The sequence below is a fragment of the Peromyscus leucopus genome, chromosome 10 (genome assembly GCF_004664715.2).
Source record: "Peromyscus leucopus breed LL Stock chromosome 10, UCI_PerLeu_2.1, whole genome shotgun sequence".
Taxonomy (NCBI): Eukaryota; Metazoa; Chordata; class Mammalia; order Rodentia; family Cricetidae; genus Peromyscus; species Peromyscus leucopus.
Genome location: NC_051071.1, coordinates 15009766 through 15031307, shown reverse-complemented (window position 1 = coordinate 15031307; position 21542 = coordinate 15009766). Strand labels below are relative to the sequence as shown.

The window sequence follows — 21542 nt, the reverse complement described above, 5'->3', positions numbered from 1 at the left end:
CATCAGGGGGAAAAACTTGAAAGACACTCAATGCACACAAGCACATTTCTTTCTACTATCAAAATGATTTATATCACTGTAGATGAAAAATCATAATGATTCTTCATTCCTTTATAACAATGCATCACATACACACACACACATACACCAATTAACAGACTTCACAAATGTCTATCTATATGTGTATGCATTAAAACAACGCCTATAAAGTTATCTCATGGGCAACATTTTTAATCGTGACGTATAATACTGGAAATCAATGCTATCTTTCATGAAGCACAACACTCACAACCTGTCTCCAATGAGAGCATATTTAAGGTGACCCACATTAAAAAAAATATAAAACTTTGTATGCATAACAAAGCAAACAAGATCTTAATATTAAATGTTTTAGAAATCAGTAATCCAAATTATTATTTCTACATTGATGAATCCAATTAAAAATTAGTACCAGAAATAGCTACTATTTAGTATAATAAAAGTTCAGATTATGAAGAGATGAAGAAAAGAAACCACAAAACCAACATGAGAAGATGTAAAATGAAGCTTTATAAATATACATGACCTTTGGGGTGGGCTGAAGCACAGAGGTAGGCATGTGCCTCGTATGTGGAGGGCCCTAGGAGTTCAATCTGCAGTGTTAGGGGAAAAAGGAAAAAAAAAAAAAAAAAAAAAAAAACCCAGAACTAGAAATGTCCCTGAAGAGTAGTTTTAAACTAAAAGCCAGATTTCTGGAAGACACAGTAATGGCAAAAAGAAAGAAGTTCACTAAAACTTTCTATTGCAACGAATTTCTTATAACGTCAATTTCCCCAAACTAACACTTAAGTTCCTTGACTATTAACTACTCAGAATCTTCAGGAAGAAAATGAAAAACTGTAAAGATCGACACTTGTGAACTCTGGATAAAGGCAAGCATGGTGAAGTATTTAGGGAGAAGTATACTAGTATCTGTAACTCAGTGAAACATCAAAAACACAAACAAACAAAAACCAACCCAAACCAAAATAAATAAACAACAAAACCCAAGCATTTTGATAGATGAATGGGTATGCAGTTAATCAAAATAATAAATGTTTTGTTTTTTGAGACAAGGTCCCTCTATGTAGCCCTGGATGTTCTGGAACTCTGTGTGTACACCATGCTGGCCTCAACAATACTGAGATCCGCCTGCCTCTGCCTCCCCAGTGCCCTATGCCTGCTTGGTTTAGAACAACAGATATTAATACTGGATTCTAGGTGGTAGGTACATGCAGGGTCTGTAAACCCTGTTTAACGTAGCTACATCTGCTAAACATTTCTTAATTAAAAACAGAGGAAAAAAATTCTATACCTGCAAATATATGTGCTACTTTTGGCTATTAACAAGTACAATTTCATACCAATTTCTGTTACTTATTTGCTCCTATGGTAAGTGTATTTTTCATTGTATTATAGAAGACAACTGATTTCGATAATTGGTTGGTAATCTCTATTATTTCAACCAATTCAGAGTAAGTATGATCAAATTTCAACAGAATACTTACTTTTATTCCTCTTAAGAAGAGTGGCTTATTGCCTCTGAGGTGGTGATGTTGGCACACATCTTTAATCCTAGCACTCAGGAGGCAGAGGCAGGTGGCTCTCTGTGAATTCAAGGCCAGCCTGGTCTACAGAGCAAGTTCCAGGACAGCCAGGGCTACACAGAGAAACCCTGCCTAAAAAAAAAAAAAAAACCGAACAAACAAAACAGAGGCTTATAGCAACTCAAAATAAAAGCCTTATGAATCTTCTTCTAGGGCCACACATATTTTGAACTATTAACTGAAAGGGAAATCTGACATTGAGTATCCTTAGTTTCCTCTGAACAAAAAGGGCCATTTAAAAATGGAAATGTATGCATTCAAGGGACTTAATGAAAAACTTGTTGATAAAATTATTTCTTTAACCCTCAGACAGCCAGAGATGTTGCAGAGTTGGTATAGTGCTTGCCTAGCATGCACAAAAGCCCTGGGTTCCATCCCCAGCACGGTCTGATATCAGGCATGATGGCACACTGCAATCATAGGACTTGGGAGGTAAAGGCAAGAGGATCAGAAGTTCAAGGCCAGCTTGAGATATATGAGACTTTGTCTCAAAACAAACAAACAAACAAACAAGCATCAACTGCCAGGTATTGTGGCACACACTATAAGGCCTAGGTAGGAAGATGAAGAATGCCAGAGTTCAGGCTCAGCCTGGGCTATATAGGGAGACCAAAACAAACAAACAAGCCAGGAGCAGTGGCACAAGCTTGGAATCCAGCACTCGACAGTGAGGCCAGCCTGGTCTACACGGTCTACAGTCAGTTCCAGGACAGCAGGGCTACACAGAGAAACCCTGTCTCACAAAACCAAAACTCAAAACAAAGAACGAGAGAGAGATTGAGATTGAGGCAGGAAGATCAGTAGCTCAAGGCAGCTATCCTGGACTCCTCAGCAAGTTTGATGCCAGCCTAAGCTATGAGAAGCCCTGTCTGAGAAAAAAACTAACCAACTAATCAAACAAAACCTAGATCACATATTAACTCTCCCTTAGAACCTTTCAACTTTCAACAATGCTAATAACCTAGCTCTGCAGTGGTGGCGCACACCTTTGATCCCAGGATGGCAGAGGTAGGAGGATCTCTGTGAGTTCAAGGCCAGCCTGGGACAGATCAAGTTCCAGGATGGCTAAGGCTGGCTACATAGAGAAAACCCCAAAACAAACAAACAAACAAACAAACAAATCGAAGACTCTTAGGTTCCCTCCTCCCTTCAGAACCAGCAGGAAATGCTCAGAGCAGCCTCAAGTTTTTACTGTTGCCCACCACTGGACTTCAAGCCTAAACCTCACCTGGTCCCTGGAAACTCACAGTAACTGAGACACTGGGTGAAAGCCAGTTATTTAGTATAGATTATATCTGCCAAGAATAATTTTGAACAACGTCACTCTGAACTAGAAAATAGAGAAAAATACAAGCTTTAAACCACAATTACATCCCTAGAAGGAAAGTCTATGAAACCAGGGAAGCAGAGGTTGGTATGAGGGTTAGAGCAGGCTACATCTCAAAATACGTTTTTTCTTTTCACCCAGCATATGGAAGATTTTACTTTTATACTGAAATACCAATTAGATATTCTATTTCTGATTTTAAAAGAACTTTTAAATTATGCCTATACTATTCTCTACAAGCACACCCTTTCCAAAAATAAAACAAAAAACTCTTTAGTATTTAAAACAATGCATGCTCTTTTATTCAGAAAAAAATTAAGAATTTCCAGACTTAAAGACTACCATATAAAAATGTAATAACACAGTCAAATGTCTGGGACAGGCCCAGCAAGCCTCTAGTTTGTTTGTTTGTTTTATAAAAGGGAGGGACTACACAAAGGTACTTACTTGTCTCTGTGTGTATGGGGCATGGCCTTTTATTTCTGGGAAAGCCCAAGAGGTATGTTATTTTTTTCTTATTTATTTTCAGATAGTGTCAAATCTACTCATCAGTAAGGATGACATAGAAACAGATTTTCTTTTATTTCTTTTTTCACTTATGATTCATGTATACATTAAAATTCTATTCAGTTTACCAAATGTATATATGTTATCATACTGGCTGCAAATTTATGCATTCAGTATAATAGGTAATATAGAACATCAATCAATAAACTAAGTGTCCAAATGTAACAAATTCACCCGTTTTCTGTCTGTATCACATAGCTACTTCATTTCTGTATTATGCACACCACATTCCATTTTAATAACAACATTCATCTACAAAAAATAAGGAAAACAATTCAAAACTATGTTAGTAATTAGTTCTTGTTTGATTCATTGTATGCAATCAGGAAAGTACAGGACTTTATTAGTTGCTACCAAACTAAGAAATGAAAAAGGTTAAAAAATTAAAGCACTTAAAACAAAAATATGGATTTCCCCCTCCCCAATACTGAAGGGACACAAACAACAGCTACTGTCCCAGCAAGGCGAAGTGGAAACAAGCAGAGCACGTGTGTGACCTCACTTACCATTGTTTTGTTACTCTACTTCAACAGGTCAAGAAAGGAGAGAGAAGGTAGAGCGAGAGTCAGAAAAGGCCTACACAAAATCCCCACCGAAAGGTCTAAACACACAAGCAACAGAGACAGTTAGGCCGAGGTCAGATGCAGTGCCACTATATCTTACAGTGTTAACATCAGGGCCACATGAACTCTGTGAGAATTAAGTAGATGATTTAAATTCCCACTGTCTTAGTCTACCATCACATTTCAGCTAGCAAGACTTACAAATAAATATAAGTCAATTCGCTAAGCACGGGAATTCCAAACTGTTCTTTACTTCATTACTGAATTTAAGAACTTCAATTAAGAAAAACATGGACAATACATGGTCTAGCTGAGTAGGTCAGAGTTTAGTTCAGGAGTGTTTATCTAAACCCTAACAGTCAAGTGAAAGGAAACGCAATTTAACTGGAAAGCCTTAAAGACGTGAAATAGCAGAAGTAAAAACACAGTGACACACTCTATCAGCAGTCCCTGGAAAATGTCTCACAAGAAAACTTCATTTTTATTACTTGGCCTTAAAAAGCAAGAAAACAGGTGAGAAGAAATGTGCTGTTTTTGTTGTGTTGGAGAATAAAAATGGCTACATGTGATATTTCTCTGAACCTCAAAAATGTTATCATCTATAAAAATGTTCAAAGGCCAGCCTCTAAGTAAAATGCACTCTTTACACTCAGTGTTCCCTCATCACATTACTAGCTGAATTTCAAATTGAAGTCCTTTCAAGACAGAACCTGCCAGGCTTCCTGATGAAGGCCTTTAATCTTACACTTGGAGGCAGAAGCATGCTCTCTCTGAGTTCAAGGCCAGCCAAGGATACACAGTAAGACCTTGTCTCCAAAAAAATAAAAATAAAAAAGATAAAATTCAATCAGAATGAAAATTTATGAAAAGAGAAAAAGGAATCTGACAAAATTTCCCTGCAAAGCCTTTCCTAAAATGTCTCATACTGAGTGAACTACTTGGTTTTGGAAACCTACCAAAGGCCAGAATTCACTTTTATTTTTTTTTTTTTAAAAAAAAAAAAAAACCCACAGAATCTACGTTTCCATGTGTATTTTTATTTATTATGTAACTCAGTTCTCAAGCTCCCACAGTTGAGACCTAGAACACAGTAATTTATTTCTATCGTCTATTACATCCATCACTTTTCTCAGTACCTCAAACAAATATCCCAAAGATATACACCCTGAGTCTTGACAAAGACTGTCCAAACAGGACCAAACAGTGTTAACTATTAAAAAAAAGAAAGAAAGAAAAGCCTCACTAAAAAAGCCCCTAAATTCTACTGTTTTTTATAATCTGGACCCTATCTATCTTAAGAATGTAGTCAATTCATGATCTTTTAATTAGTCTATTTCTTATAAAATAATGTGACTCCTGCTTGATTTCTAGCTCAGTGGAAGAAAATTTGTTGAGCCTCTCATGTAAAGTATTGGCTAATGACAACTTGTCCCCTCTTCCATTACGGAAAGACAAAGTGTTAAGACCAAATAAGGAGCTGCCTGGTTTCTTCCCGCACATTATGAAAATCAACTGTAATGGGAAGAAGAGGAACCAGGCCTAGACTTCTGGATTTTCCTGACTGACTGCATGAAAAAGTAGGAGGTCACTGGCCGGGCGTTGGTGGCGCACGCCTTTAATCCCAGCACTTGGGAGGCAGAGCCAGGAGGATCTCTGTGAGTTCGAGGCCAGCCTGGGCTACCAAGTGAGCTCCAGGAAAGGCGCAAAGCTGCACAGAGAAACCCTGTCTCGAAAAACCAAAAAAAAAAAAAAAAAAAAAAGTAGGAGGTCAGAAAAGCCCCACGTCTCAGAGACACTAAGACGGCATAGGCACTAATATATATCAATTTTGTACATAATTCTAAAGCTAATGTTTTTTATACTCCATATCATAATGGCACCATGCTATACATAAACAAAAAGATAAAATTAACTTCAGGGTTTTTTTTTGCCTTTGTTGAGGTGTTACTATACATTAAAATTACAAGAAATTCTGTTCTCTTCTTTGCTTTTCCTGACATTTTACTTTACACTATTTAATTCAACGATCACCTCACACACCCTCATGGTTATTTAACAATGAATAAAACATTACCTTGATTTCAATGTTTCCCACTTTGGTGGTTGATCTGATAATAGGTCTTCCAACCAAAGCTGGGAAGATGTGTTCCGGAAAGTTAGAGCCTGCATATCCACACTTCACAAACTGGAAGGAAACAGAAATGAGTGGGTTAGTGTTAGTATCCAAGCATTTACTACAGTGATTTAAAAGGAGTATCAGGCCGGGCGGTGGTGGCGCACGCCTTTAACCCCAGCACTCGGGAGGCAGAGGCAGGTGGATCTCTGTGAGTTCGAGGCCAGCCTGGTCTCCAAAGCGAGTTCCAGGAAAGGCGCAAAGCTACGCAGAGAAACCCTGTCTCGAAAAACCAAAAAAAAAAAAAAAAAAAAAAAAGGAGTATCAGAAAACATCACTTTGCTTTCAAACCATCCAAAGTGGTCACCCATTCTATTCCTCATGCCATCTCTTTAAGTTCTCCCAAGTACCAAGTACTCTCAGACCTTGTCTTAGTTAGTGTTGCTATTGCTGTGATCAAACACCATGACCAAAGCAACTTGGGGAGGAAAGGGTTGATGTGGCTTACATTCCCACATCACAGTCCATCACTGAGGGAAGTCAGGACAGGAACTCAAACAGGACTGGAACCTGGAGGCAGGAGCTGATGCAGAGACCATGGAGGAGTGCTAATATGGGCTTGTTTCTCAAGGCTTGCTCAGCTGCTCAGCTGCTTACTTCCTTTTCTTTTTTTCTTTCTTTCTTTTTTTTTTTTTTTTCTCCCCAAGACAGGGTTTCTCTGTGTAGCTTTTGGAGCCTGTCCTGGAAATCACTCTGTAGACCAGGCTGGCCTCGAACTCACAGAGATCCGCCTGCCTCTGCCTCCAGAGTGCTGGGATTAAAGGCGTGTGCCACCACCGCCCGGCTTCCCCTGCTTTCTTATAGACCTCAGAACCACCCCCGGGTGGCACCACCCACAATGGACTGGCTCTCCCCCACCGATTACTAATTATGAAATGCCCCACAGGCCTGCCCACAACCCAATCTTAAAAAGGCATCTCTTTTTCTCTTTTTTGTTTGCTTGTTTCCGAACATGGTTTCTCTATGTAGCCCTGGCTGTCCTGGAACTCTCTCTGTAGACCAGGCTGGCCTGGAACTCATAGAGATCCACCTGACTCTGCTTTCTGAGTGCTAGAATTGAAGGCATCCACCACCACCCACCTAGAGGCATTTTCTTAATTGAGGTTCCCTCCTCTCAGCTGACTAGCTTATGGCAAGCTGACTTAAAACTATTTAGAACAGAGTTCATATTTAGTTTTGGGGTAATTGCTTCCTTAGGGCCTAAGTGTCCCCAGAAGGTAAGGTGCTCAAGCAGGGAGCTAAACTGAGTGATTGACGCTGGAGCTTGATGTCTGAAGGAAGCTTCAGCGCACAGTGCTCACCCAGGAAGTCTCTGGAAATGGACACATCCACTCAACAAATGCTAAGGAATTTTTAAAGGAGAAATGATAGAAAATGAACACAATAAAAGCTTCGATTCAGCCTGGCAGTGGTGGTGCACACCTTTAATCCCAGCATTCCAGCAGCAGAGACAGGTGGACTTCTGAGTTGGAGGCCAGCCTGGTCTACAGAGTGAGCTCCAGGACAGCCAAGGGCTACACAGAGAAACCCTGTCTGGAACAAACAAAAATAAAACAAACAACAAAAGCAGCTCTGATTCGAAAGCAGGCTTTTAAAATTTATGTATTTTTATTTCATGTGCATTGGTATCTTGCCTACAAGTACGTTTGTATGAGAGTATCAGCTCCCCCGGAAATGGAGTTACAGACAGCTGTGAGGTGCTGGGAATTGAACCTGGGTCCTCTACAGGAGCAACCAGTGCTCTTAACTGCTGAGCAGTTTCTCTAGCCCATAAAAGGCTGATTTGTTTTACTTTTTTAAAGTGCTAGGGATAGAACAGAGGGGCTTGTGTGTGCTAGGTAAGTGTTTTACCACTGAACCACATCCCCAGCCCGAAACCAGGCTTTTAAATATCCACTCATTTAAGCAACCTCATTTTCCAAAAACCAAAAAAAAAAAAAAAAAACCCGGGGGGGAAAAAAATGATATCTGGACTAACATCGTGTGTATTTTCACATGTAAAATTGTCATTAGTTATTTTCATTTTAATATTTAGTAATACCAGGTAACTATTTCATATTCAAGTAAGACCTTCTCCAAGGACTACATCAGTGATTCTAATGATTCTTTCATTTCACACATAAGAAACTTTGTAGTTTAGGAGATTTAGAAACCACACTAAAACCTAAAATGGAAAACTGGGTGTGGTGATTCATGTGTTATGATTACAGGCATGTGTCACCATGCCTGATGAGGAATCTCTTCCTCCTTTTTTTGAGATACAGGACCTTAGACATGTTAGGCAAATGCTCTACCTCTGAGCTACAGCACTCAATATATTTTTTAAGAGCAGACACTGCACCAAGGTATGGCGGTGCACGCTTGTAATCTAAGCACAAAGGAAGCAGACAGGAGGTCTACAAGTTCAAGGCCACCCTGGTCAACAGCAATTTCCAGGTCAGCCGGGGCTCATTAAGACTGTTTGAAAAGTAGATGTCTCGAGGAAAAGGTAAGTAAAACTTTCAGATAGGAGGACGTTACGTTTGAGGACGCGGTTGAACACTTGGCCCCCAGCTGGTGGTCTCTTTAGGTAGACATGTATTCTAATAGGTAGGACCCAGGAAGGAAGTGGGTTATGAGAGGCAGGTTTTAGCAGTTAGAACTCAGTCCTACTTCTGGCTACATCTCTCTCCCCCCACTTCCTCGTCTACCAAAATATGAGCAAGCACCTCACATTCCCTCTGCCATAAACAGGAACTGATCCTGCCATCATGCCTTCCTGACACCATGGGCAGAATTACCTTCTAAACCATGAGCCAAAAGAAGCCCATCCTCTTTTAAGTTACTTTGATGAGGCACTGGTCCAATGACCAGAAAAATAACTAATATACAGGAAGAAAGGAAATGCAGGCCGGGCGGTGGTGGCGCACGCCTTTAATCCCAGCACTCGGGAGGCAGAGGCGGGTGGATCTCTGTGAGTTCGAGGCCAGCCTGGTCTACAGAGTGAGTTCCAGGAAAGGCACCAAAACTACACAGAGAAACCCTGTCTCGAAAAACAAAAAAAAAAAAAAAAAAAAAAAAAAAAAAAAGGAAATGCTGGGGGCTGGAAAGCTGGCTCAGTGGTTAAGGGCACTGCTTTTCCAGAGGACTTGGGTTCAATTCCTAGCATCCACATGGCAGCTCACAACTGTCTATAACTCCAAGATCTAACACCCTCACACAGACATACATGCAGGCAAAACACCAATGCACATAAAATAAAAATAAATAAATAAATGGAAATACTATCAAAATCTCCACAACATTAGTACGGTCTTCATCCAATGCATGCTAAATTACAAGGATTTTTGTGTTTACTGAGAATGCCTGTAACAGAGGTACACATATAAGAGGTACACATTAAATGACTGGTAAGTATTGAAAGAACCGTTCATTTACAAGCATGAGATTATGATTATTTTAAAATACAAATATAGCTGGTGGGTTCCCTATCCATCCATGGACTCAACTAATCATAGATCAAAATATCTGAAGCAGGACCAATGTGATGCCTTAGGAGGTAAATGCACTTGTTGCCCAACCTGACGACCTAAATTCAATCTTCAGAATCCACACTGTAGAAAGAATCAACTCCCACATCGCTGTCCTCTGAACTCTACATAGATGCTGTGGCGTGTGCACGCCCCTCCATTCACAAATAAATACAATAAAAATGTCTAAATCATATCTAAAAGCACCTTTCACCTTACCACTCCTCCCTAAACACTAGGAAATAACTCTTTAGACAAGGTTTAAGTTGTGTTAGGGCTGTGCACTGATGGTACACTCCTGTAATCCTCGGACTCTGGAGGTGGTGGTAGGACAGGTGTTCAAGGCCAGCCTTAGCTGGCCAAACTTAACATATGGAATTTGAGGCCAGCCCGAACTGCATGAGACCCTGGCGCAAAACCATAAACAACTATGACAGCATTGAGTTAGGGAATAGACTTAAGGTCATATACAAATATTATACTACATTATGAACAACTACACGAGTGGGGGGGGGGTAAAAAAAAGAAGAGGAAGGAGATAGAGATACACAGGGGGATGGGGTGAATCAATTCCCTACAGAAAGTCTACTGTTCTGTGGCATCAGGGACCATACACTTTTAGAAGAACTAAGGTGAAAGAGTACTTGAAGTGATGCACATTAGTAACAGTACAAAGGTGGACAGAAAGCCAGGTCTGGCAACATACACTTGCACCTGGAAAGCTCAGGCAAGATTATTTACAAGTCCAAGGGCAGTCTGTGCTGTATCCTAACACTCTAACTCAAGCCAACGGAAGAAAACTCTAAAGATCAACAGAAGAAACTATCCTGGTATATACTGAATGTGTAATCGTGGGTTCACAAACCACACCCTCCTCCCCGTCTCTCCCTTTTCTTCCTCCTCCTAGTGCCCTCTGTTGGCTCAGTTTCACCTCTACTTTCATGACACCCTAAAAAAAAAAAATGACGGGGCAGTGGTGGCGCACACCTTTAATCCCAGCACTCAGAGGCAGAGCCAGGCGGATCTCTGTGAGTTCGAGGCCAGCCTGGTCTACAGAGCGAGATCCAGGACAGGCACAAAGCTACACAGTCTCGGGGGGGGGGTGGAATTGGGGGGCTGGAGAGATGGCTCAGAGGTTAAGAGCACTGGCTGCTCTTCCAGAGGTCCTGAGTTCAATTCTCAGCAACCACATGGTGGCTCACAACCATCTATAATGAGACCTGGTGCCCTCTTCTGGCATGCAGGCATGCATGCAGGCAGAATAATACTGTGTATATATAATAAATAAACAAATCTTTAAAAAAATGATTTTGAGTATCTATTTTAAAATGTCTATGATCCACAAATGACAGAAAACATGGTCTTTATCGAGTCTTCTTCACTTAATATGGTCTATGGTTGCATCCATTTCCCTGCAAATGACATAATTTGGGTAAATACTCAAGAGTAGTTGGTATAACTATGTCATTTGATAGTTTAGTTCTTTTTTCTTTTTTTTTTTTTTTCCTAGTTTTTTCAAAACAGGGTTTCTCTGTATGGCCCTAGCTGGCCTTGAACTCAGAGATCTGCCTGTCTCTGCCTCCCAGTGCTGGGATTAAAGGCGTGTGCCACCACTGCCCAGCCTAGTTTTATTTTGAATCTTTTGAAAACAAGTGTGTGCATGTGCCCATATACATACATGCAAACCATAGGGTAACCTCCAGTGTCATCCTCAGAAATGTCCACCTTAGCCAGGCACAGTGGCACATGCCTTTAATCTCAGCACTTGGGAGGCAGAGGCAGACAGATCTCTCTGAGTTTGAGGCCAGCCAGCCTTGTCTACAAAGTCAGTCCCAGGACAGCCAAAGCTGTACAGAGAGCAAGCCTGTCTCAAACCACCTGCCAATAACAACTAAACAAACAAACAAACAAACAAACAAACAGAAATACCCACCTTCTTTGAGATGGGCTCACTGGCCTGGCTGGCCTCTGCCTCCACAGCGCTGGGATTACAGTCTAGAGCATGGGCTCTAGACTGAACTCAGCTCCTCATGCTTGCAAGGCAAGGACTTACCAGTAAGTCCCTCTCTTCAGCTGTGGGTATTCATAGTCTTGGGAGGAGTCTCCATATCAATTTCCAAAGGAGCTTGACTAATTTTCATTCCCACCAGCAGAATGTAAGGGTTCTCCTTCCCAAAGGTGCATAGAATATATCAATGTCCTGGCCCACAAGATGGTTCAGTGGGTAAGGTAAGGGCACTTGCTAATGACCTGAGTTTAATTCCTGGGACCCACAAGGTGGAAGGAGAGAACTTCTTGCTTGTGGTCCTCTGACCTCTACAAACCTGTAATGTGAGCTTACATCAATCCTGCCAAAATACGAACACCTTCACTGTCTCTACAGCAGCCCTTTTGGAAACAATGATGAATCCTATTTGATTATAAATAGCCTAGAACATTCTGCTATCCAGAACTTAGTCTTTTTGAACAGAACCTCACAAATATGTTAAAATTATAATTTAAAGTAATTAAAGGTAATTACGAAAAATGTCTAAAACTAAGAATTTCAGCTCCCTAGCACCACCTTAATTCCTATTATCTCTGTCTATATATGCTTTCAGAGCCTAAGTAAATCATACTATTTAGATGTTTTGTTCCATACTCACAAAGGTTAATCCTAGTTAGCTCACTGTTGAGCATTTTTTAGGTATAGCTACACATTTGTAAAAGCATATTACTGTAGAAGTTGGTATAACAGCACATGCTTGTAGGCCAGCCTGAGCTACACAGCGAGTGCCAGGCCAACCAAAGCTTTATTCATAGTAAGATTTCTGTCTTAAATAAAAACACAATTCCTCTTGGGTTACCTCTGAAGGCACATGTCAGTATGGTCCGAAGACCTTGTAATCAGATACTCTCCTTGCTCATCTGACAGTGGTTGAGAAATGAAATTCAGAGTATAAGGTTCATCCCAAAGGAATGTTAAATAGAATTCAGGAACACTCCTTCATGTTCCCATATGTCAACTCAAATTATTGATTAATGTGACCTAGAAAGACTTGGGGGAACAATTACCACAGAAGAAAGAAATAGCCTCTGCTAGGTGTGGCAGTTCATGCCTGTAGTCCTAACACTCTAGAGGCTGAGGCAGAAAGACCGCAAGTTCTAAGCCAACTTGAGCTACACTCCCCTCCTCGTGTGTGTGTATATGTGTGTGTGTGTGTGTGTGTGTGTGTGTGTGTATGTGTGTATAAAATCTCTCACACGATTCTCCTAAATCATAACATTTCTATCCTCTAGTCAAAACCCAGCTTAACCGATAACTAAGCTGAAATAATAAAAAAAAACTCACAGAAAATATTCCCATCATATCTCCACCATATAAATTTTAGTATAAAGTCTGTCATTATCATCAGCCTCCTGTCATAATTTCCACAGACATTTTGAATGTACAAAACTAAAATACTATTTGAATACAAAAATCTTATGTTTAACCTTAATGAAGGCCAGATAAAGAGGTGCAGGCCTTTAGAGACAGCACTCTGAGGAGCAAGATCTTAGTTCAAGGCCAACAAGGTTTTCAACAAGGATAATCAAAACAACAGCAAAACCCTAAAATTAACAGATACAGAATTCCCCATTAATCACGATGAAACGCTCACTCATATGGGTATAAACAGTTTCGAAGAAAATTAGAAGCTGGTTAGAGATACAGCTCAGTAGTACAGAGCTTGCTTAGCATGCACAAGACAGTGGGCTGGAATGCCAGCGCTACCAAAGAAACAAGTATGACTAGAAGGCTAATCTACACAAAGGGGAAGGCTACAACAAAGGGAAGAGGACCCCGAGAAGGGGTAAAGTAAATCCTGGTACAGGGAGGAGAATGCTAAGGTTGACTGGTCTCCCTGCCACTCACACATATACACAATAGCAAAGGAAAGGGTCAGGTCACATCAACGTCTTCTGATTACAACTGTGCAGATGTTCATATCTTAAAATTCTTTTTAGGGGCTGGAGTTAAAAGCACTAGCTACAGAGCTCATGGCCAGATTAACCCATACATGAGGTCCTTTTGTCAAACTGAAATGCTCCTCACTGAAAAGAAACAAATTTTCTAAAGCCAGAAGAAAAAGATAACCCAGAGCTGGGGGGGGGTGGTGGTGGTGGTGGTGGTGGTGGCGGCGGCGGCGGCGGTGGCGGCGGCGGCGGCGGCACATGCCTTTAATCCCAGCACTCAGGAGGCAGAGGCAGAGGCAAGCGGATCTCTGTGAGTTCGAGGCCTGCCTGGGCTACAGAGTGAGTTCCAGGACAGGCACAAAGCTACACAGAGAAACCCTGTCTCAAAAAAACAAAAAAGAAAAAAGATATTCAAGAAGAAACTTAAGATACAAAAACTTATGGCACAGGGATAAATTCAACATAAAATAAATGTAGATAAAATTTAAAAAAAAAAAAAGAAAAGAAAAGACTAGCTGCTTTTCCTAGAAGACTAGGGTTCAATAATTCCCAGCACCCATGTGGCAGCTCACAACTGTCTGTAACTACAATTCCAGGTGATCTGATGCCCTCTTTTGACTTCCATGGGCATCAGGCATGCCAGTGACACCCATAAACATAAAACAATTAAAAATTTTTTAAATAATAAAAATGATTTTAAAAAATTAAACTACATTTTAAAAACTGTGTGTGCACACATGAGTCCCCTGGTACATTGTTCCCCTTCTCTATAGGTTCTCAGGTTGGCAACAAGCACCTTCACCTGCTGGTCAGCTCAAGGGCCCTTCAAGTTCTCCATATACTTTAAGCAAGGAAACCTTTTCCAAGTACCCCAGAAGACAAAAATGAGAGCCCTGAACTGCAGAAACAACCATTCTAAACCACTATCACCACTTTACCAAAAGCGGGAGGAGGAAGAAGGAGGGAAGAGGGAAGAGGGAGGAGGAAGGTAGAGGGAGGAGGAAAATCAGACTTCAAATTAAAGCTACTACAAATAGGGGGTGGGGGGGGAGTAAATACTTAGTAAGAAACTATTCCTGGGGGTGGGGATGTAGCTCAGACAGCACAGTGCTCACCTACCATGCACTAAGCCTTGAGTTGGTTTCCCAGCCCATAAACCAGGCACAGTGGCACATGAGAGGTGGAGGAAGGACAGAAGTTCAAGGCTGTCCCCAGCTATGTGGCAAGCTGGAGGCCAGCCCAGACTCCAGACCCTTCTTTCAAAAACAGACACCGCCACCTACCCACTCTTCCTGCCTAAGCAGTAGCTTGGTGGCTGCAGATGTTGTCTTGGGAGTCCAGTGCCAGCATTTCTAAAGGCACAAGACATTCCATCAATACAGTAAAAACCATACTGTTCCACATTATTTCAAATTTGAATGCATTAGGCTCCAATAATATGAAAACAATCCAATTCAGCAACGTAAAATTAATAGGCAAGCTAAACTTAAAAAAAAAAAATATATTAAAGAGCCATGATATAACAAAATACAAAGAAAATATCCTTTTCTATGCTACTCTTTTGGTATCACTTTAATCAGTGACATTCCTCCTGCATGTCCATCATTTTAAGGCTGGTGACAGTTCTGTGTGCAACAGGCTGTGTTAAGAACAGATTTGACCATATATAGTTTCTTCCTTGTAGCACTGTGGTTTAAGCAGGCTCTCTACTTCCTCCTGAGTCATCAAATAGTTAAGAGGCACAGTGTTCCTTAAGGCAAAATGAACAAAAGATCTGTCTACATTTGATATCAAAGCAACCTTTTCCTTAAAAAAGATTCAAAGCTGGGCAGTGTGACACATGCCTTTAATCCCAGCAGGCAGGAGGCTGAAGCAGGCAGACCTCTGTGAGTTCAAGGCCAGCCTGGTTTACAGAGCAAATTCCAGGACAATCAGGGCTACACACAGAGAAACCTGCCTCTAAAGCAAAACTAACAAAAAGATTCAAAAACATTTTTATTTTATTTTTAAATATTTTATTAGTTTTTTGAGAGTTTTGTAAACATGTTTTGGCCATATTCACCGTGCTGCCCCCAGGTCAACACCCCCTCCCTTCCCACTCAACTCTGTCTTTGTTTTCCACCAAGGCAAGTATGTCCAAATATACTTGGGTACATAGCCTTCTATGGGAGTGGGGCTGACTTCTCAGGGGCTATATTATTAGAGAAAACAGTCTGTCGGTCTGCTTGGCTGGAGTGGGACGCAGGAATCTGGCCTGGTTTGCATGAGTCTTGTGCATGCTATCACACTGCTGAGTCCTGGTGTCCAGCAGTACTGTTTCCTTGTGGTCACCCACTGCCTTGGGCTCCTCCATCCACCACCTCTTATGTAATGATTCCTGGGCCCCTGCAGACAGGGTATCACTATGTAGACCAGGCTAGCCTTGAATTGGGGATTTTCCTGCTTTAGTCTCCCAAGAGCTGGAAGTGGCACCCAGCAGGATTTTCTTGTCTTTTGAGACAAGGCCTCATGTGGCCCAGGCTGAACTTGAATTCCTGATCCTTCCGCCTCTCCACCCCAAGCACTGGAGTTACAGGCATGCTCTATCACACTCACTGGGATTTCTAACCTCCCCTTTGAGCTCATTTGTTTTGTATTTTCCCCTTAATAATTGGTGGTGCTTATATTTTAACTTCACAGTGGCCATTCTTATTTGAGGCCATGGTTGTTCTGTAAGACTACTGCCTTTCACAAGGCAAAACTCAAGTTCTTGTTTGTTTGGTTTTGGTTTTTCGAGACGGTTTCTCTGTGTAGTTTTGGTGCCTGTTCTGGATCTCACTCTGTAGACCAGGCTGGCCTCGAACTCACAGAGATCTGCCTGGTTAAAGGCGTGTGCCACCACCACCCAGTGAAATTCTTGTTTTGTTTTTACTTAAAATATTCCTAAATCCAACATATAAGTTAGCAGAAGCCTGATAAAAACAGACGACAATCAATTAGAAAGGTGAATTTTAAATATAACATTCTTCTAGCACTATAAATGTCTATGTCTAACCATTCAACTTTATTAAGGATTATGCCAGCAACACAGAAGTCACTTGGGAAATCTGCATTTTGTTGGGGAATGATGTCACTGTTGGTGAGTTTATATTGAAGTTTAGTAACACCATATATTAACACCAGGAACCTGGACTCAATTTGAAAGGAATCAAATCTCACAGGTAAAGAGGTATCCTGACTTTTGCCCAAATGGCTACTTTCAGAAGCCCTATTCTAGAAAGCAGGTTTCCTTCTCTGGGCTACTGAGACAAGGGTCTAGTTGTAGGTAATGGGAAAATAGAGCAGGCCTAGCATTTAGCATGTGATCAAAAGAACACATCTATACTTCCAACATCCAATTATGCGTCTGTGAGAGGGATTAAAATTTTAATATCTTCTGGCTGGAGATATGTAGTCAAGACCACTTGTTCTTGCAAAGGATCTAGGTTTGATTCCCAGTACGCACAAGGTGCCTCATAATTATCCAAGAGTCTGGTACCAGAGGATCCAACCCCCTCGGGCACCAGACACACATATGGTGCACATACACACATGCAGGCAAAACACCTATGCACACAAAAATATAACAAATCTTTTAAAAATATTTTTTTTATTTAACTTTTTAGGGTTGGGGACACCTCAGAAAGAACATTTACTTCCCGTGTCCAAATCCTTGGGTTCAATCCCCAACATCATTAAAAAAAAAAAAAAAAAAAAAAAAAAAAAACAACTTCTCAAATAGATTGCATTTTAAAATCTAAAGTATACAAAGGTAAATGAAGCCACCATTGATTAATGATTTAAGATACTTCTGCAACCACCTCCCATGTGCAGGGATTATAGGTATATGCCACATTTGGTTTGTGTGGTGCTGGAGATGGACCCCCAGGTTTCTCAAACATCAGGCAAGCACTCTAGCTTATGCACTAACATCTCCAGTCTCTAGTTTCTCGAGTGTACGGTGTGCACGAGGGTTCATGTGTGGATGCATGCTATGGTGCACATGTGGACATCAGAGGACATCACACACGTGCCCTCATCTTTGGCTCTTTTCTTGTCCACTGTTGCATACACAGCGCCAGCTAGTTCAAAAGCTTTTAGAGGTTCTCCCTTCTCTGTCTCCTACCTTATGGCAGAAGCACTGGAATTATGGTCCCAGCTTTATGTGGGTTCTAGGGCTTCAAGGACAGGTGCTTAGCCCCTTTGCCATGATTTAAAAACAAAACAAAAAAAAAACCCAAATCTTAATGTCTTCTTTAATATTTAATTGTAAAGACATTACCGTAACTTCAGGTACCTAAATAAAACCAAGAACTCAGAAGAATAAGTAGTTAAGAAAACAGATTCTAAGCAGCTCTTAGTCCTCACTTTTTTTTTTTAGAAACACCAAACATTCCTAACTATGATATGATTTAAGTCAGAGCTATATATGAATGGATATGAGTATCAAAGCTCTTTCATTCATAGCCATCAATATCTACAAAAAATATGGATAAAGTTTATTAATAACTACAAGAGTAATACCAAATATAAAATGTTTTTCCCTTCATTTATTCCATAGTAACTGATCTTTTTGCCCAAATGAACAGGATTTAAAAAAAGTAGGGGAGTCTCACTATGTAGCCATTCTGCCTCCCAAGTGCTGGCATAAAAAGACTATGCCAGCATGGCAGTCCTTTTAACAGCATTTTAAAGACTTGTTTCTATTTTAGGTGTATGTGTGTTTTACTTGCATATTTGCATGTGTACCCTACATGTGCCTAGTACCCACGGAAGCCAGAAGAGGGCACTGGATGCCCTGGAACTAGAGTTACAGAAGGCTGTAAGCTGCCATGCAAGATGATGGGAATCAAACTGGGTCCTCTGCAAGATTGACAAGTGCTCTTAACTGCTGAGCCATCTCTCTGGTACCAAATAGCAATTTTTTTTTTTTGGGGGGGGGGTGTGTTCAAGACAGGGTTTCTCTGTGTAGTCTTGGCTATCCTGGAACTCACTCTGTAGACCAGGCTGGCCTTAAACTCAGAGATCCACCGGCCTCTGCCTCTCAAGAGCTGGGATTAAAAGCATTCGCAGCCGGCACCACCACCACGCAGCCCAAAGTAGTATTTTTTTTAAATGAGCACTTTTTTAAATAAGAATTTTAGAAAAGTTTAAATGTTTATAATTTAGTTTAAATAGAATGTAACAATACATGCTTTGTTTAAAAAATCTTTCTCCTGATAATTTAGAAGCTTTATGAAACTCTACCTAACTTTCCTCACTGCTTTATCCTTTATCTCAAAGAATATGAAATGCATTTTATGTATCCCTACATGAAGTCTGCAAACATAAATATCTTTAATGAAGACACATAAATGGGTTTGCTTAAAAACTTTTATGTTTCTAAATCTTAGGCATATCACCACAGCAGTGGTAAGGATGTCCCTCTGTATTACAATACTTATTCTATTCTAGTCCAATTTTAACTTAGCTTAAATGAAGCTTGTACAACAATTGTCAAAGTCTGTAATAAATTCAATCAAGGGCAGTAGAATGGCAGTGAGTATCAGGTCCTTACCCCCCTCAACAACCTGGCTTCCAAAGCGATAGTTCAAGTAAAATCTTTAATTCGTATTGTCACATTTGTGGCAGAGAAAAGTCACAAACTGTTGCAACGCTAAAATAGTTAGAAACCACCAAAGAATTCATTCAAAAGAAACATTTCCATCTTCAAAATTGGGAAATGATGCTCCGAACACATTTTTAAACAAGGACAGAAAGAAACCACTTGCAAATAGGTTCTAAATCAGCGCTTTAGTCTGATTTGGACAATTTTAGGATCTTTAAGACTAAGGTCTGTATCCTGCACTGACGGGGGGGGGGGGGGGGGGGGAGGAAGGCAGGGAGGAGGCACCAGAACTGATTCACTTCCCACTAGAATTAACTGGAGAGATCCTAGGTCTTCCCACGGAAACGACGATCTATGAGGGGTTGCATGCAGAGCAAAGGGTGAAGCTGGAGCTGCCCACCGTCCCTCCAAACCACAGGCGACAAGGACAGCCCACACACTCTCCTGGGGCAGCCGGGAAGCCGAGAGCGAGGGCCGCGGCCCAGGGCCTGACAGCACTTCCCCTTTTCTCTGCGGAACCCGTTTCCTGCCTCGCATTCGGCATCTTCAGCTACACAGGAAGAGGAAGGCCGCTGGGTCTTGTATGGACACAGGCGAGGCTCCGAAATGGAGACCTCTCACCACCCAGGAACCGGGCCCACCCCCACCCAGACCCACGCAGGGTCACGGTTCTCGGGGCGCGGGGCGGGGGCGGACGCCCGGGGGCGTATGGGGAGCGGCCTCGCCGCTTTCGGGTGCACTGAGGACCACCTAGCTCCGGGCCACCAGCCCACCCGCGACTACGGCGAGCGCCCGCCGGTCCGCCCGCCCGCCCGCGCCCCCAGCGAGCGCCCCCCGAGAACCCGCCCGCTCGCCCGCCCGCGCCCCCGCAGCGCAGCCCCGCAGCCGAGGGTCCACGCGCACCCCGCACATACTCGCGGCCACCCCGCCGGCTCTTACCCCAGTGCCGTTGTCGCACACCACCACCTTCCTGCCCTGGCTGTCCATGGTTCGCCTTGGAGAGCCGCCGCCCGGCTTGGCCTGCTTCCTCCTCCACGAGGCCCCGCCCTCGGCCCGTCGCTCCTCCCACGCCGGAAGTCTCCGTCTGCCCGCCGCTCCGCCGAGCGAGTGGTGATTGGCAGCCGAGAAGGCCAATGAGCATTGGCCGGCTCTGGCGCGCCCTCTTGCCGCGCTCTGCTTCCGGCGCTGCGCCCGGCGTGCGGGGCGGTGGCTCGGTCCCAGGTGTCTCGGGACCCAGGGCGCGGCCTGGCCGCCTGCAGTCGAGGCCGGCCGGTGAAGGAGCGCAGGTGTGCCGTGGGGAGGGGTGGAGCAGCCGGCTGGGGAGACCGAAAGCCACCTGGAGGGCCCGAGGCGGGATGTGTCATTGCCCCTAGGCCTTGGCGGAGACGCCCACCCCTGTTTCAAACCTTGCGTTTATTCCATACCTCCGGTTGCAGCCCACCGGGATGCTTTCGTTGTTTCGGCTTCACCGCTTCCCACTTCCTTTTTTTCAAACAGGAACTCGCTATGTTGCCAGATGCTGGCCTCAAATTCGTGACCCTCGGTAGCCTCCCTTAGAAACTGGGACAAGTGCCACGCGCACCTCTTTTTTAAAAAAATAAACTAAAATGTGCACGCACGCAACTTAGGAGTCTCAGTTTTGAAATCAAACAACTCCAAGCCGGGCGTGGTGGCTTTAATCCCAGGAGGCCAACCTGGTCTACATAGCGAGTTCCGGGCCAGCTTAGAGCTATATAGTGAGACCCTGTCAAAACGAAAGAAAAAAGAGTAAGACTTTCATTTAGCCAGACGGTGGTGGCGCGTACCTTTAGTCCTAGCAATCGAGGAGGCAGAGGCACAGGCGGATGTACCTCCGTGAGTTCAAGGCCAGCTTGGTCTACAGTGCTAGTTTTATGGCAACCAAAGCTACACACACACACACACACACACACAACTGTCTCCAAAAAAAAGTTTCATGTAATTTTAATTTTGTTGTTTTCTGAGACAATCCCACTGTTTATTCATGGATGACCTGGAGCTCTGACTCAAGAGATGGGACGGAGGTGGGGGGGTGTAGGGGGGTCTGTCTCCCAAGTGCTGGGATTAAAGGCATATAGCACCATGTCCTGCACAAATCCACTTTTGATTCTGGCCCTGACAACTAACTGTTTTGTAGTGCATACAGAACTTTGACTGTGCATGGGCATAATAACCTAAATGTACGTACGGGTGATTGT

At 42.5% G+C, this 21542-nt stretch overlaps 1 protein-coding gene across 3 annotated transcripts in view; it reads right to left on the bottom strand.

Annotated features, from left to right (window-relative positions):
- The window catches only part of Actr2 (actin related protein 2), a 55171-nt gene extending 34779 nt beyond the window's left edge, over positions 1-20392 (bottom strand). Inside the window, exons 1-3 of one of the 3 annotated variants that reach the window (XM_037208963.1) lie at positions 20266-20392; positions 6157-6267; positions 4026-4040 (exon numbers count right to left, since the gene is read on the bottom strand). In XM_037208963.1, coding sequence (XP_037064858.1) covers positions 4026-4040; positions 6157-6267; positions 20266-20313 — 174 coding nt within the window. In that variant the 5' untranslated portion in view covers positions 20314-20392. The remainder of the gene's footprint in view (positions 1-4025; positions 4041-6156; positions 6268-20265) is intronic. The other 2 variants (XM_028884537.2, XM_028884538.2) reach the window with 2 other exon arrangements.
- Positions 20393-21542: the final 1150 nt, after the last annotated feature.